This window comes from Barbus barbus, assembly GCF_936440315.1.
Source record: "Barbus barbus genome assembly, chromosome: 13".
Lineage (NCBI taxonomy): Eukaryota > Metazoa > Chordata > Actinopteri > Cypriniformes > Cyprinidae > Barbus > Barbus barbus.
The window spans coordinates 6,009,036-6,026,244 of NC_136741.1; the positions used below are offsets into that span (position 1 = coordinate 6,009,036).

The 17,209-nt window shown below is 38.2% G+C and overlaps 2 protein-coding genes across 2 annotated transcripts in view; both read left to right on the plus strand.

Moving 5' to 3' along the window:
- Window positions 1–307: 307 nt before the first annotated feature.
- LOC306879210 (kalirin-like) lies at window positions 308–11,430 on the plus strand (the record flags this gene model as incomplete). Its single annotated transcript, XM_079432001.1, has 12 exons — window positions 308–317; window positions 475–567; window positions 754–868; window positions 1,308–1,500; window positions 2,306–2,806; window positions 4,469–4,591; window positions 4,715–4,906; window positions 6,348–6,479; window positions 8,844–9,074; window positions 10,631–10,753; window positions 10,934–11,125; window positions 11,326–11,430. The coding sequence occupies 12 exons, from the start codon at window positions 308–310 to the stop codon at window positions 11,428–11,430; spliced, it is 2,010 nt and encodes a 669-aa protein (XP_079288127.1).
- LOC306879347 (kalirin-like) overlaps window positions 11,011–17,209 on the plus strand; it is a 56,967-nt gene continuing 50,768 nt past the window's right edge. The window contains exons 1-3 of the mRNA XM_079432198.1: window positions 11,011–11,125; window positions 12,947–13,119; window positions 16,579–16,753. Coding sequence (XP_079288324.1) covers window positions 12,959–13,119; window positions 16,579–16,753 — 336 coding nt within the window. The 5' untranslated portion in view covers window positions 11,011–11,125; window positions 12,947–12,958. The remainder of the gene's footprint in view (window positions 11,126–12,946; window positions 13,120–16,578; window positions 16,754–17,209) is intronic.

Genomic DNA, 17,209 nt, shown 5'->3' on the forward strand with positions numbered 1-17,209 from the left:
TATTTTTATTCCTAAAAACAAAACACGAAAAGCACTTTGCCGTAAGTTTATTGTGGCCTTTAGGAATAGGGACAAGTAAGGAGGTCCCAAGGAGGCTTCAAATATTTTGCAATATAGCGCAGAGTTGTATGGACCACCTTTACGGTACTTTAATTTCATGGTTGCTATTTTGACATTCTGAGAGCTTAACAAGGCCTCGTCACCATTCATGTTTATTGTATTGAAAAGAGCAGCAAGAGCATGATCTTTAGCATCTCATTTTGCACTAAACAGAAGAAATAAAATAATATGGGTTTAGATGGACAACATGAGGTTGAGTAAATTATGAACTTTTCCTTTCAGAATCATCTCAGTTCTCATTCACTCTTCTGAAAATTGGAGCAGGCGCGTTTCCTTCTTGGTGGTGACAGCCCTGAGTCTATATATAACTTTTATATCCCTTTCTTTCTCTCCTCTTTTTTCCTTCTCTCTCAGTTCCGTCTTTCTCATCAGGATCTCTTAGGAATGACGGAATAAAGGCAGCTGATGTTCTAACAGTCTTAAGAGAGAAGGTTGCCTTTGTCTCAGGTGGGAAATGTTTAATTGCATTGTAAACACACACACACACACACACACTCATTCACTGTGGAACAGCTTTGTCTTAGCACCCTCTTAAGCACGCACCCACACAGGCTCATGGGTATTACCGTAATTAGGGCCATTGAAGTGCTTTGAGTAGTAAAATTTGTAATAAATCGGTCTTCTTCTTTTCAGGAGGAAGAGACAAGAGAGGGGGACCCATCCTTACATTCCCTGCACGAAGTAATCATGACAGAATAAAACAAGAAGACTTGCGGAAACTGGTGACCTACCTCTCTACTGTGCCCAGGTTATAAAATTCCAACATTTATTTGGAACACCTCGCTTGAAATGTCCCTGAAAGATTTCCCTGAAGAAACGTGTCCTGAGAAAGCAGTCTTTGGGACATCCCTAGACTCAGTAAACAGCATAAATGGCCTCTGCTTATTTAGCCCTCAAAAAACTTATGAAAACAGCTGAAATTGCTTACAGCACCTCTACAATTTGATTGTTTTATAATTGCTAAAGTTTGAGACATAAAGGGTGAGATATGGATGCATAAAGCCTTTGATTAGAGCATCTATTTGATCTTTAGGGCATTCTGATGCAATGTGATGCTTGATGCAGAACTGTGCAAGTTTAAGCAATTGTTCAGAAGACACTGTGTGCACAGTTTTAGTAACATTTCCTTGGATGGCTTTAAGTTGTTGGTCTTCCTCTAACTTTCTCAATCTCTTTATCCCGTGCAGTGAGGATGTAAGTAAACGAGGGTTTACAGTGATCGTAGACATGCGCGGCTCGAAGTGGGATCTAATCAAGCCATTGCTGAAGACGCTACAGGAGTCGTTTCCAGCTGAGATCTGCGTCGCTCTCATTATCAAACCAGACAACTTCTGGCAGAAGCAGAAGACCAACTTTGGCAGTGCCAAGTTCACCTTTGAGGTATATGATTGGAATTTTGTCTTATAAGAAAGCCACAGATACTTTCATATTGATTTTATCAAAAAAAGTTAAGATCCAAAAACTGACATAAATGAAATGTTTTGCCAGTGCAAATCAGTGTGTCTGTTCTTGCAAAAAGATTTTTTTTTTACAAAAGTAGTTTTTTTGTGACACGTCTTTTATGCTCACCAAATATAGTAAAAACCATAATAGTGTGAAATATTATTACAATTTAATTTTTTATTTGTTATATTCCTTATTAAATTAAATTTAATTTAAATTTAATTTGGTCATCATTCTGCAGCAATCAAACTAAATTTTTTATAATGACCGCTAAACTGTATGACTGACCACTGTCATACCTCAGCTTGTTTCATGTTTCATATCACTCCATGATCCCTTTATTAGTTATTTCATGTTTTTCTTATTAAGTGTATCATAATTAATTACAAAAGTATTTGCTGAGAACCCTCGCACCTAAAGATAATGACAAAAAACTGAACCCAATATATTGTTTATTATTTATTTCCTTATCATTAAAGTCCTATCACTGATCTACAGTTCATAGCAATGCATTTAGCAGATTTAGATATAGGGGCCATACATACAGCACCCATAAATTCCATTTATTGATTTGTAAATGCATTTTACAATGTGCAGTCAGTCATTATAACAAAATAAACTTCTCTGAGCCAATGTCCTGATCACCCTCTCTGGCTGCAGAAGTGACCAATGGACTATATACACAGGTATTCCTTATGTATATACGATTTGGTACATCAGTGGTTGTTCTTTTTTCTTTTAGACCAGTATGGTTTCAGTGGAAGGTCTGACTAAGTTGGTGGACCCGTCTCAGCTGACTGGAGATCTGGAAGGGACCCTGGAGTACAACCATGTGGAATGGACTGAGCTCCGTGTTTCCCTTGAGGAGTTCACTGGAGGCGCTCTGCACCTCCTCTCCCGGCTGGAGGAGCTGCAGGAAGCACTTTCTCGCCAGGAGCTGGCCACTAACGCAGAGGAAGCACGGAAACTCCTGGAGGAGCATGCTCGACTGAGGAAGACTATGACGAAGGCACCGGTGGATGAGTTAGACCATGAAGGACAGCGGCTCCTTCAGAAGATCAGGGACGGGGGAGATGGAAGGCTCTCTGGTGGGGCAGACTTCCAGAGTTTGGTACCTAAAATTTCCACTCTATTGGATGAACTTCAAGTTACGCGGCAGCACCTGCTACAGGCCTGGCACAACCGCAAACAGCAGCTGGACCAGTGTTTTCAGTTACGGCTGTACGAGCAGGATGCAGAAAAGGTTAGAGGACAGAAAGTGGGAAATATGGAGAAGAGTAAACAACAAAGGAAGAACAAACTATCAGGAATGAAAAAAGAGCTAATTTAAAAATTATTAGAGCAAATATAATCATAAAACAAAAATTGTAAAGGTGTATTTGTGGTGTGATTATACAACAACAACAACAAGTATATTATCATTTTAATACATTTTTAATAACTAATATTGTCATTATTATTAATGTATTTAAATAATATAATTTTTTATTAAATTATAAACTTAATAATAATTTTAAATATAATAATATTCAATAATAATATTATAATAAAATTTCATATTTAATATTAGTTATTCAATATTATTATTTTAATTTAATCAAAAATATATTTTATATATTTTCATATTATACTGTAGTAATAATACTGTTGTACTGTAAATAAATGTCATTAAAGGTATTTAATAAAAATAATAATTAATATTATAGATTATAGTAAATTAATAAAATAATAATAGAAAACAAATAATAAATATTATTATTAATTTTTATTCAATTAAATTATTAAATATTTGTATATTTTATTGTATTAATAATACTATTTTACTATAAAAATGTATTTAATAACAATAATAATAAAAAATAAAGCAATAACATTAACATAATAAATTTAATAAAATAGTCAAATTATTTATTATAAATTTCTTTAAAAAAATTACATATACAATAAAATGCAAAAATGTACTAATATTTATGGCTGTCTTAATGCCTTTGCTTTTAGACCTTGAAGCTTTTCTTTTGTTTTTAGATTTATAAAAATTGAGCTTTGCATGTATCAGAAAAAAAAATAAAATAAAAAAAAAATATATATATATATATATATATATATATATATATACACACATCCATATATACATACATGTATATAACATAAGGCCACAAAATAAAAATTCATTCTAATGACTTTTTATGGCAACGTTTTATTAATAAATTCCCTACTTTTAGTTCAGTTGTGGCAGTAAAATATGCTCCTTTGTTTTAATGTAGTTAAACTGCAGCAAGCTATAGAGACATACTCGCATTTACATATATAGTAAATTGCACAAGTAAACACCACTCACATTTTTTAAAAGTTACTTCTAGCATGACTCGATGAAAGAAAAATGATGTAATGGTAGTAGAGTACTGTGCGTGAAGGTCATGTGAAAGTGTAAATAATGAATGATAGGAATGATAATAGCATGTTCACTGTACTCCCTTCTGTGGCCTGATGTCTGCGGCAGGCCGTGTGTTCCGTTTAAGCCCAAACGGAGAGGCAGTCTCACACTCCCCGGTCCTGCTGACTGAGCCCATCTGTGCTCCACCAGAGCCAGAACACTAAGGGCTATTGCTTGTACATCAGCCAAAGAGAAAAATCTGTGTATATTAAGGTTCACATGTAGATCACTAAAACGCTAACAGGGAGTTAAATCACCCAAAGCCCTAGAACGACTGTTAAGCTAATTTTGCCTGGGCCTTTGTAAATATTTATGTACAAATGTGAATCTTGATTGGTGCAGTATGGTAATCTACAGCCTGTGGTCATCGTTTGCTTCTTTTAGTCTGGGTGTAAACACATTGGAAGGGTGTTTTGAAACCAAACTGTCTGAATGCAGCATTTTTCTCTCCGTTTCTCTCTCTCTCTGTAGATGTTTGAATGGATCGGACACAATAAAGAGCTGTTCATGCAGACGCACACAGACATTGGTGTGAGCTACCAGCATGCAGCAGATCTACAGACCCAGCATGACCACTTTGCTATGAACTCTATGGTACGATGGAGGAATGCTACAAGAAAATATACACTCTCACTGGACAAAATTGAACAGCTTTTGTGTCTTCTTGTTGCTAATTTAACGGGAACATCTTCTGCCATCGTGTTTCTCTCTTTTCAGAATGCGTATGTCAATATCTCGCGTATTGTCTCGGTGGCGACGCGGCTCTGTGAGGCGGGTCATTATGCTGGCGCTCAGATACAGCAGATCTCTGGACAGCTGGATCAGGACTGGAAGAGCTTTGCCTCGGCGCTGGAGGAGCGCAGTGCCATCTTGGCCATGTCCTCTGTGCTCCACCAGAAATCTGAACAGGTAGCCTAATATTTGTTTTTGTTTTTAGGCTCAAATTATTTTGTGAAGCCCATGAAGCTTACCCAATTTATTCCAATTTTTAATGTTGAGCTTTGATCGTTTAAAAAGAACCATGTTTTGCACATTTATAATATCTTATTTTTTTATCTTTCCTGTTAATTTTATTTAGCAAATCTATTGAAATCTATTGCATTATCTATTTCTCATTTGGAGCCTTTGTCATGAGTGACATTTCCACTATATGTGATCTTTTTTGTCCATTATCATCTTTTATTTTGAAACGAATAAAGATGATTTTGAACCTGCCATTTTTGCTGGTTATTTTCAATAGGGAGGGAGCTATTTGAAAATATGAAATAATATAAAATGTAAATTTTGTGTCTATGGGTTCTGCTTCATTAAATGGAAAGATTTCAGTTTAAAAATAGACAAAGATTAAAAATTAAAAATGTAAAAATATATATATATATATTTTTAAATGTAATGGTGGTCATTTTAATTTAATAAAATTTTTTATTAATATTATTTTAATTTATATATTTTTTATTTAAATTTATATAAATGATCATTTTAATACATGTAATATTCATGCTTTTTTGTTGTTGTTTTTATTTTACAGTATGTGTAGTGGTGCAAAAAATTGCTCAGACAAGAATGTGATTATGATTCTTTATTAACAATGTGAAGTCAACAATTTAGTCTGAAGTCTGTAGAAATTTGGCCTCAGTTTAATTTGATTCAGATTGATTCAGTTATTTTGGTATGTTTCATTACAATTTATATTGTAATATTTTAATCAGTGTGTATGATTTAAAGAACACATAAAATATTCATTGTCAGATTGGTGCATTGTGATGCATCATTTCAATTTTACACCCCCATTGTAATTATTTTACCCTGAGTATTTCTATGCTGTAAAACTGTTTTGGGATGCAACCTAAAAAGGTGCTTCATGTGGTTTTACTTAAGTGAAAAATATGATGTATTATTACTGATTCGTACTAATACTGCATTAGATTACCAAGAAAAGCAATTATTTAATCAGATTTAGCACTTCACTATAACAGCTGCCTGTTACCACTTTTTAAAATCCAACCAATGTTTACTTACTGATGTTATATTTCCCAACTACTTTGGTTCCTTGATTCATTTGATCCATTTTTTCATAATTCTGAATTTCCTTTATATGCAACTGCACTTTAAGCTTCCCTGTCAGTTTCGGTCTGTTTCTTCATTAATAACTCCTTTGTCTAAATGTGCACACATAGCTTCTTCATGCCTTTGATTTATGACCCCAATTTGTATGATCCTCAGCAACTCTGTTTAATTATGTCTGAGCTTGTTTTTAATGAGTGTGTACAACTGTGCACCTCTGTCCTCTCTGATTTTATTACATGGACATTTTATGCTGTAAATTTTAAGAGGGTGTTCTCTCTGTTAGTTTCTGTCCAGCATGGAGGGATGGGTGAAGTCATGCGGTGAGGGCGGCTTGCCGACAGCGACGCAAGAACTTGAGATGGCCATTCACAACCACCAGAATCTGTACGAGCAGGTCACCACAGCATATACAGAGGTGAGCATTTTGAGCTGCTCTCACTTGCTCACTAATGGATCCTCTGTAGCGAATGGGTGCCGTCAGAATGATTAAAAACATCACAATAATCCACAAGTAATCCACACGACTCCAGTACGTCAATTAACATCTTGTGAAGTGAAATGCTGCATATTTGTAAGAAACAAATTTATCATTAAGGTGTTTCAATATTAAACCGTAACTTTAAACCTTGCAGACACACAATTATTTAAATGAGAGTACATTTTCAGCAAATTCCATTTTTTGGGGTGAAATATTCCTTTAAAGGGGTCCTATTATGCTTTTTCGCTTTTTGAATTTTAGTCAGTGTGTAGTGTGTGTGTTTGGGCATAAAAAGATGTTACAAATCTGTTACAAAGTTATAAATCTCAAAGTCCACTCCAAAGTGAGATATTTCGTTTTTAAAAAATCTCTTTTCAAGAACTACAACGAACGGCTCGTTTGGACTACAGCGTTGTTTTCCGGTGTTTGTGACATCACAAAGCGGCCCATTAGAATATCATTAAAATAAATCCCGCCTACGGAAATTTGAATGGTTGGTGGATGGGGAGAACGCTTGGTTGAGCACTGCACGTTTCAAAATCAAAACCCGGTGCGGGTGTTTTTATATCACTGTATTTCTGAAGGAAACCGACTGTCTTCAGAAAAGTTTGGATGTTATTTTCATTTCATCTTGCATGTAATGTCTGATAAAGCAGTGTTTGTGAGGGGAGCGCTGCTTTGTGTACAGCGTTACAAGGGAAACCTCGATCTCTACCACTCCAACAGCGCCTCCCGCTGGCAGAGAATTAATTTGCATATATATGCCGCCACAAATAGTGTAACTCTGAGACTACAAATAAATTAAAATGTATAACAATTTCACTGCAATTCATGTTATAATGTTAGAATGAAAGAACAATAAACATAATACATATTACCGTTGCACTTATCTGTATAGTAAATGCAGTTATTTTTAAGCTGTTGTAAATCTAAAACGTGATTTAGCCCAACAAAAAAAACAACAACAACAATAACGTTACCACTTTAATATGTTTTGCAATATCCGTGCGTGCAAAAAGTTCTTCGCGATCCTCAATATTCTCGGGGTCTCAATTGATATGGCAATATTGACGAAATTGCTGCTTTGGCAAGGGGCGGGGCAATACTGAAACGCCATCTAAGCTGTTCGCCAATCACAACGCACTGGGACAGCTAACCAATCACAACACATTTCGTTTTTGGAAGGCGGGCCTTCATCAAACCCGGAACAAATCAAGCCGTTTGTGTAAGGCTGGGGAGAGAGGTATAATAATGTAAATTATGTGAAAATAATGCATTTTTCGAACCACTAAGCATGAGAGCATGTTTTAGTACACCCCCAAAACAAAATCAAGACTTTGTAAAAGAGCATAATAGGACTACTTTAAATCACTTGCCCTTTTAGTTCACAAACAAATGACTGTAATGTACTGTATAACCTAAATATGATTTTCATTTTCAATAAAACAATACTAAAAAATGGAATTAGCAACTAATGTGCCATTAGTCAAATCTTTTGCGCGCTTGAACTCTGTTATATTATATTATGTTATAATATTATGTTCCTTCTGGTTTTTGCCTAATTTTGAGTCAGACATGACCAATTTAATGAGTTGTTAACCAGAGACTCGCTCCTAATGATTCACTGAATCGGTGAGTTCAGTGAATCAGTGAGACTCAAGAACAGCTGCACCTGGATCAGTCCCGTTCACAAATTCATTAAAAAGAATCAAAAGAATAATTTTTTTCAGGAACTGAACATGTCCTATGTGTCTCAGAGAATGTCTCGAATTCTTTAGTTCAAAATAATGAGAAATAATATGTTTTTGTGAAATGCAATAGTGTAAAGGCCCGTTCACACCAAGAACGATAACTATAAAGATCATTATAATGCCAACCGACACACAATAATGTTCTGTTTATTATAAGCACACTCTGCAGTTACTGTATGTTATCTGCCACTTTAAATGCTCAAGCTCTTTAAAGTTGAGTGGATTCTGATTGGCTGTCAATGCATCATCATTCATCAGCTGACAATGATTACAAAAATTTCATATCTCTGTTTTATTATATTTATAGTTGTGGTGTGAATTTCCCTAATCTCATAAAATTAGAACAATTATTAGAATTGTATATTTATCATTATCATTATAGTTGATGACTTTGGTTTGAATGGGCCTTTAAAATGTAAAATATTATGCTTAGATATTATGCTTATACTGTAGTAATCAGTACTCTAAAACACAAATACTTGGAGTATGGAGTTAAAATAATTTGTTGTTGTCCACCACAGACTAACGGAAGTTATATTTCGGATTGCAGGTCAGTCAGAAAGGAAAGACACTACTGGATGTGTTGCAGAGGCCTCAGCCTCCGGCTGACTCCGGGTCTCTGACGGCAGGGGCCGACTACAGTCAGGCGGTGAGGGGGGTTCTGGAGGTGGTCCATGAGGTGGTTCATCAGTATCGCAGACTGGAGGGTCTCCTGCAACACCGCAAGCTCCGGCTGCACCAGAGACTTCAGCTGTGTGTGTTTCAACAAGATGTGCAGCAGGTAAATAAATACATTATGTAATTCATGTATAGAACCACTCAGATATGCATGCAATGCACAAACATGCAACCCTGCATTCACTATAGCCACAGAATTCAGGATCTTACGAATGTGACCCCAGCCTCTCAACCTTTCAGCAGCTGTTTTTAGATCTTTGCGTGTAACGATGTTTCTCCTACTGCAGAACAAATATCAAGTGCAGAGAGCGTTAGAGGAAGTGACAAGGAAGTGACATGGACTCTGACTCATAGAGTTGACTGAAATTGCCTGAGCGTCCTCGAGGGACAGCAGTGTTGTGCTTGGCCTCTAGTCAATACCTCCAACAATACACTCTACTTCCTGAGGCCGTCGCCTTGAGGGGCTTTTTTTTTGTACCTTCACCGGTTCTCTGTCAGGACTGTGTTGTTTCTTTGATGTGACTGGATCCTTTCCAGGGCCTCTTTAGACAGAAACGAGGCCTACTCGAGCACTGAACTTATGCAGTGAACTAAAGAACTTTGACTTTTGACTTCTCTTTTGACAAAGTTTGTTGAACCTTCAAAAATCCCCTGAGCCTCTTTCCAACTAACTGTTTAAGCTCTGACTTGCTCTTAGGATGTATAAAATGTTTTATATAGGAAAGAAACATCACAAATTAGAAACAAACTTTAGCATACTGTTAAAAAAATACTTATTATGGAAATATTATACTTTAAAATTATATGCCTAAGTGCAAATTGAATGTAATGTTTTTGGACACTTAATTGCATGTTATTTGAAAATGAAATGAAATCAATGTGTTGCAGTTTAAATCTATATTAAATGCAATTAGTTGAATTAAGAGTGCTTTTTGACATAAATTTGACATAAATTAGACTCAGTTCCTTCAAAAATTAAAATCAGCCTATGTCATAATTTACTTTCCCTTAAGCTTTCCCAAACCCGAATGAGTTTCTTTCTTCTGCTGAACACAAAAGAAGATATTTTGAAGAATGTGGGTAACCAGACAGTTGCTGCATGGTCCCAGCTGATTTCCATAGTTCCAACATTATTCAGAGTAACTTATTTTATGTTCCGTTGAAGAAAGAAATGCATACAATTTTGGAACAACTTGAGGGTGAGTAAATGATGACAGACTTATATTGTCTTTGAAATATGATTAAAACATTTGAATATATTTATAATTGTAAATTTTAGTGATGAACATGCAGTTTATTACATTTCAAATTTATTCACTTTATATTAACTGAAACATTTAATTTGCCTATATTACTAAGGACACTTTTTAAATGTGTGTGTGTGTGTGTCTATATACTGTATATATATCTATATATATATATACATACATACATACATACACACACACACACACATATATATATATATATATATATATATATATATATATATACAAATATATATATATATATATATGTAATATAATACAAATAAGCACACTTCTTTTCACAAGGGAAGATTTGGAGAGATCTTACTGTAAACTTTTAATCTGGAATATTCCTTTAAATTTGAAATAGGCTATCCAGTGTTGATGTGTGTGTATGTATGTGTGTGTGCAGGTCTTGGACTGGATTGAAAACCATGGCGAGGCATTCCTCAGTAAACACACAGGAGTTGGGAAGTCTGTACACAGAGCAAGAGCACTACAAAAACGGCACGATGACTTCCAGGAGGTGGCACAGGTTTGAACCGAATGGGTTTATGTTGTGTTTATGTGTGTATTTTTTGCTTGATGAGAGAGGAGCAAATGAGCAGTAGCAGTGATATCATTCATCGTCCTATTGAGTTTCCTGTTAATATTCAAGGAAGATATTTTTAATGTACTTCTCTCTCTCACTAGCTTTCTCTCTCTTTCACTCCAGAACACTTATACTAATGCGGATAAGCTTTTAGAGGCAGCGGAGCAGCTGGCTCAGACGCGAGAGTGTGATCCAGAAGAGATTTACGCTGCCGCCCATCACCTCGAGGTCAGAGTTCAGGAGTTTGTACGAAGGGTGGAGCAGAGGAAACTACTGCTTGATATCTCAGTGTCTTTTCACACCCACACTAAAGAGGTATTACACACACACACACACACACACACTAAACAGAGCTTCTCAAATAGTTTTACTAGTTTTGACTGATATCTGTTCATGCGTGAGAGATTTTGTTAGTAGCTCTTAACTCCACTTACTGACTGACAGCACAAATTAAAAACTAAACTGAATGGACAAAGACAATATAATGAGATTATATTTAAATGACCTCTTATCAGACCAGTATTTCTAACTGTAAAGAAGTAGAGCAATCCTTACAGCACTCTTGCAACATTCCAAAAAACGTCCTAGAACACTCTAGTAACACCCTAGCGACCCCCTAACAATGACCTATAAACTACCCAGAACACATTAGCAATAGCCTATCAATCAACTAGCAACACCCTATCAACCCCCAAAGTGACACCCTGACAATTGCCTTCCAACGACACAGCAATGCTCTAACAAGTACCCAGAACACTGTAGCAGCTGTTACCGTATGGATCCATTCAGAATTACTAAACCATTGACCCTCACATTCTCTAAAACACACTTTTTAGCGTAGTTGTCAGAACTCTTTATAATTTTGACAACTACGGAAATATATTGAAATGTGTCCATGCAAAATATGTTATAGCAATCAGTGAACATCAGATTTGTTTGCATAATAACTGACTCGCGCATGCCTAATCTATGACTCCTGTATAGCCCCTTTCACACTGCACGTTGGTCCCGGAAAATTGCCGGAGTGCCTTCTGTGTGAACGCAACCACGTCCCGGGATTGATTCCGGGATCAATCCCGGGTTGGGGACCTAGTAACATTGCCGGGTTCAGTCCCAGAATGAGCGCTGTGTGAACAATGCCGGATCAATGCCGTAATGGCGTTATCATGCGACTCTTTTACCGGGTGTTTTGAAGGCAGATCAAAGTTCACACAACGAAAAATGTGTAAACTGGAATGAAGCAGCGATCGGAGCTCCTCACTATCTGCTCTGAAGCTGAAATCGTTCGCCAATTTATTTATTTATTTTTTTTTCGTTCGCCAGTTTAGTGAAATGGTGCGCGGCGCATTATACACGTCACATGAAATGTCATGTGTCTTTACGGGATCTTTACGGGTTCTGTGTGAACGCACGCACAGATTCCGGAAAATCACTGGCAGTGTGAATGAACCAAAATCTAACGATCCGGGAACAATTGCCGGAACACATTACCCGTGTATTTTCCAGAATCTCTGTGTGAAAGGGGCTTATGTTACTGTAATTTTCTTTACCTTGATTACCATCGTCATCCATCAAAACTTTACTAGTGCGACAATGGTTCGATTTATCCAGCTGAGAGATGTAATTTGTGCATCATGCTCATGCAGTCGTTGGGTGCTTTGAGCTGCTGTTCAGTCTGTATTTCACACGGCGTGATGAGAAACTGCTTGGGCTGCTCTGAAACAGCTTATGCTTTGAAGCCAAATACACACTGAAGTTAACAATTTACTAAGATCTGGACGCAAGTAACTATCTCTGATGATGTAATCAGCTGGGGTTTTTTCAGCATTAGCTGTTTTTAACTGACTGCTTGAATGCATTCGCTTACTAGATGCTTGGACTGAAAAGTTTCAATTTGAAATTATCTGATCGCAAACAGTCACGTCCAAAAATCTGCTTCTTTTAATTTTTTAAAGTGTTATTTCTGCTACAATGTATTGATTTAATTTATTAATCATTAATTATTATTTTTTTTACCACACTTTGAAAACCTGTCCAAGGAACTACCCAGAACACATAGCAACACCCTAATAACCCCCAGAGTAACCACCTAGAACATCAATCAACTACATATCTGTCTGTCCTGTCTGTCTGTAGCTGTGGTCGTGGATGGAGGACTTGCAGAAGACTCTTGTGGAGCCGGTGGTGAACTCTGAGTCTGTGGATGCTGTTCAGGAGCTGATCAGACAGTTTCAGCAGCAGCAAAGCAGCACTCTGGATGCCACACTCAATGTCATCAAAGAAGGGGAGGAGCTCATTCAGCACCTGCGGTGAGGTTTACAGCCTGCTCCTACTGTACAGTATTTCATCATAACCAGTGGTGGGCGAAGTACACAAATCAAGTATTTGATTTGAGTACCTACCTACTTGAGTACCTACCCTTATAAAATAGTAAAAGTAATAGATACTCCTTTTGAATTTTACTTGAGTAAAAGTACAAAAGTATTAGATTTTTAATATACTTATAATAATAGTATTATATATAATAGTATTAAAAGTAAATCCTTTGTTTTTAATTTATTTTTAACTTGTATACTTTTATATTTAATGATTTTATAGTATATATTTTATATAATCCTGCCGATCAAAATACCTGGGAGAGGGGGTGCTTGTTATACACTATCAAAACATTAAATATATTAAATATCAATTTAAGTTACTGATAAACTACTACATTGAGTGAAAAAAGTATGTGTTGACAAACAATATACTGTAAAACCAGACACCACATAGGGCAAAATGTATAAAATTATTAGAAGAACGCTATGCGAAACATTAGTTTATGTGACGGCATACTCGGAAGATACAAAGGGACGCCGGCACACAACAGAGTCAGCTTTTTGCTCTTCAGCAAGCGCTCTGTGTCATTGTGTGTCTTATTTGGTGTTGTTTGTCACAAGCAGTATGTTGGTTAAATAACCCCGGGTGATTTAGCGGAGCTGCGTAGAGCTGCAGATTTGTATCTCCGTGTTACCAAGGAGACGGCCCTTGCCATCGGCCGCTCCATGGCGGCTATGGTTGCCAGGGAGAGACATTTGTGGCTAAACTTATAAGGGATAAAGGAGAAGGACAGGGCCTTTCTCCTAGATGCCCCAAAATCGCCTTCTGGCCTGTTCGGCGACGCAGTCAATATGGTCGTCGACAGGTTTCAGGAGGCGAAAAAGCAGTCTGCAGCATTTAAGCAGTACCTCCCTCGCCGCTCTAAATCTAAGAAGGCTGCTCTGAGTGGGCGGCCCAAGCTCCTCGTACCGGCAGGTACAAAAAGAGAGTGTCACTTCAAGAGCCCCTCCTCAGGGATCTTGGCAACAGAGGCGACGCTCTCGCCCGAAGCCTGCCGAGCCAAAGGTCGATTTGAGGACCATCCTTCAGGCGAGAAAGGCTTCGGGAAAGAGGTCCTAGCTCTTGCAGGGCTTCTGAGGGTTGCCCCAAGCTCCAAAGGTGGTGAAGTCGATATGCGAGAGGTTCGGCCCAGTTTAATTGGATTTGTTCGCGTCTCGAGAGACGACCCACTGTCCACTGTGGTTTTCTCGCAGGCATCCAGACCCGCTGAGGCTACGCCTGTAAGCTTTTCCCCTGATCGCTCTGCTCCCGGGAGTTTTGGAGAGGGGCCGGAAAGAGGGGTCAGTCTATTGCTTGTAGCCCCGTTCTGGCCGGCCCGGGTATGGTTCTCAGACATCATGTCACTCCTGGCAGGCCAGCAGTGGCAGATCCCTCTGTCTCAGGCAGGGGGAACAATTTTTCACCCTCGGCCAGAGTTGTGGAAACTGTGGGTTTGGCCCCTGAGGGGGCGCAGTACCTAGAGGCTGGCTTGTCGGTTGGAGTGATCGAGACCATACTCAGTTCTGGAGCTCCCTCCACAAGGAGATTGTACGGCCTAAAGTGGAATGTGTTTTCTACGTGGTGTAGAGAACGTGGGTTGGACCCAGTTAACTGCCCGGTGGCTTCAGTGCTGGAGTTCCGCCAAGATCGTTTCTCTGCTGGTCTTACCCCGTCCACACTAAAGGTGTACATGGCTGCCATTGCGGCTTTCCACGCGCCTTTAGATGTTGGGCCTCTGGGGAGGCACCAGCTGGTCGTGCCTTTCCTCCGTGGTGCATGGAGGATGAGGCTTGCGACTCGTTCCAGAGTCCCAACTTGGGATCTGGCTGTGGTCCTGGAAGGGCTGTCACTTGCCCCCTTCGAACCTATCGAGTCGGCTATGGCAAAGAACCTGACCTTTAAGATGGTCTTCCTCCTAGCAATTACTTCGCTCGAGAGTGAGGGATCTCCAGGCCTTGGCTATCTCGCCAACCTGCCTGGAGTTTGCCCCTGGAGGAGTTAAGGCCATTTTACACCCTAGGCCCGGATATGTGCCCAAGGTGCCATCTAATGTGGCACGGCCGGTGGTTCTTCAGGCCTTTCATGAGAGAGGCTTCATCTTCTCTGCCCTATCAGAGCTTTGAATATCTTTATTCAGAAGTCTTCTCATTGGAGGAGGTCGGAACAGTTGTTGGTGTGCTTTGGATCACCCAAGAAGGGACTTCCTGCTTCCAAGTAGATGATTAGTAATTGGATTATTCAGGCTATTACCTTGGCCTATCAGGTGCGCAGTTTGCCTTCACCTGTGGCCTTGAGGGCCCACTCTACTAGAGGTATGGCATCCTCTAGGGCCCTCCTTTCAGGAGTCCCGTTGCAGGAGATCTGCGATGCGGCTGGGTGGTCTACCCCGCATACTTTCATCAGGTTTTATAGCCTGGACCTTCCCTCCACGCCGGGTGCACGAGTGCTCCAAGTTGTGCCTGGTTCAGCTTCACACTAGGACAGGCATGTTTCGGGGTGGCATAGTGGGTATACGTTCCCCAAAGTGTCGTTACCGACGTTGTCTCGTTCCCTTTCTCGGGGAACAAGGGTTACAGTCGTAACCCGAGACATTTTCATTTACAATAATAAATCCCAAAGTTTGGCATTATTAATTATTTTTTGCGCTATTAGTTGAGCACATAATCTGGCTCTGATGATCTCTCATTCCTGATTTATTTTGAGTCAGACTTGTGAATTTACTGAATTGTTAACTAGAGACTCACTCTGACTGGATCAGTTGAATCAGTGCGCTGTTGACTCAAGAACAGCTGCAATCTGATCAGTTCAATGGGTGTACAAATTGTTCAGTGCAATTTGCGAAATAATTTAACAGTTTCATTGAAAAGACACTGCAGACAGCTATCGCGTCTCGGAGCAGGAGACGCTTTCTCATGTTCAAAATAACGAGGAACGACATATTTTTAAGAAATGTAGTGGAGTAAAGTGTTCAAAATTATGCTTTGTAATGTAGTGAAGTTTCTCAAAATAAAAATATTCTGATAAAGTACAGATACTTGAAAAATGTACTTGAGTACAGTAACAAAATTCTTGGATTACTTTCCACCGCTGAGCATAAACCAGCTCTTTTCACATCTTCCATTCCAGAAGTTACCAGTTTCTTCCCAATATGATACTAGCAACAGCCTTGAAAATGTAACAAACTAGTGTAGAACAGGATTTAGATCCAAATCTGTTAACCACAAGGTCACAGCTCCAACCAGTCTGCAGATCAATTTTAATAATATTCTTTTCAGATTAGGTCTGAACAAATCCTTTCATGTTATGTCATGTTATGTCATGCTGAAATACTGGTTCTGAATGAACGTGGCCTCTATTGATATTGATTTGCTCTTGGATGTGTTGGCGTGGGTTTGTGTTCGTTCAAACAGGGACTCAGCATTGGCCTGTAATAAGCTGCCCCATGCCAGCTCCGTGGCTCATATCGAAGGTGTTCTTCAGCAGTTGGATGAGGCTCAGGCTCATATGGAGGAGGTTTTCCACGAGCGCAGGATCAAACTGGACATCTTCCTGCAGCTCCGTATCTTTGAACAGTATGCCTTGGAGGTGTGTGTGTTTGATGGCCTGAACCCAAGTCATTATCAGCACTTTATTTGAACAGACGTGCTTCTGTGCTGTCTGCGTTTGCATATCTGAATGTTTGTGTATTATGTAAAATGTAATGTTTTGAGTAGAAACATTCCAGCCTCCAGTGCAGTTATTTTACTATTATTTATAAATATTAACATTTTGAATTTGCTTTAATTTTTTATTTTAATATTATTTTTCATTTTAATTTTAGTTTAAGTTTTAATAATTTTGTTATGTGCTTTTGTCATTTTTTTTATTTTTTTATATATTTCTATTTAGCTTCAGTATATATTTTATTTCAATTTTAGTTGATAGTTTTTAGTAATTATAGTACTTTAACTTAAATTTGTTCCAGTTAGTTGCTAAGGCAGCATTTCTTCTTTGATTTTTATTTGATTTTATTTGTTTATGCCTAAAACTTTATAAAGAAAA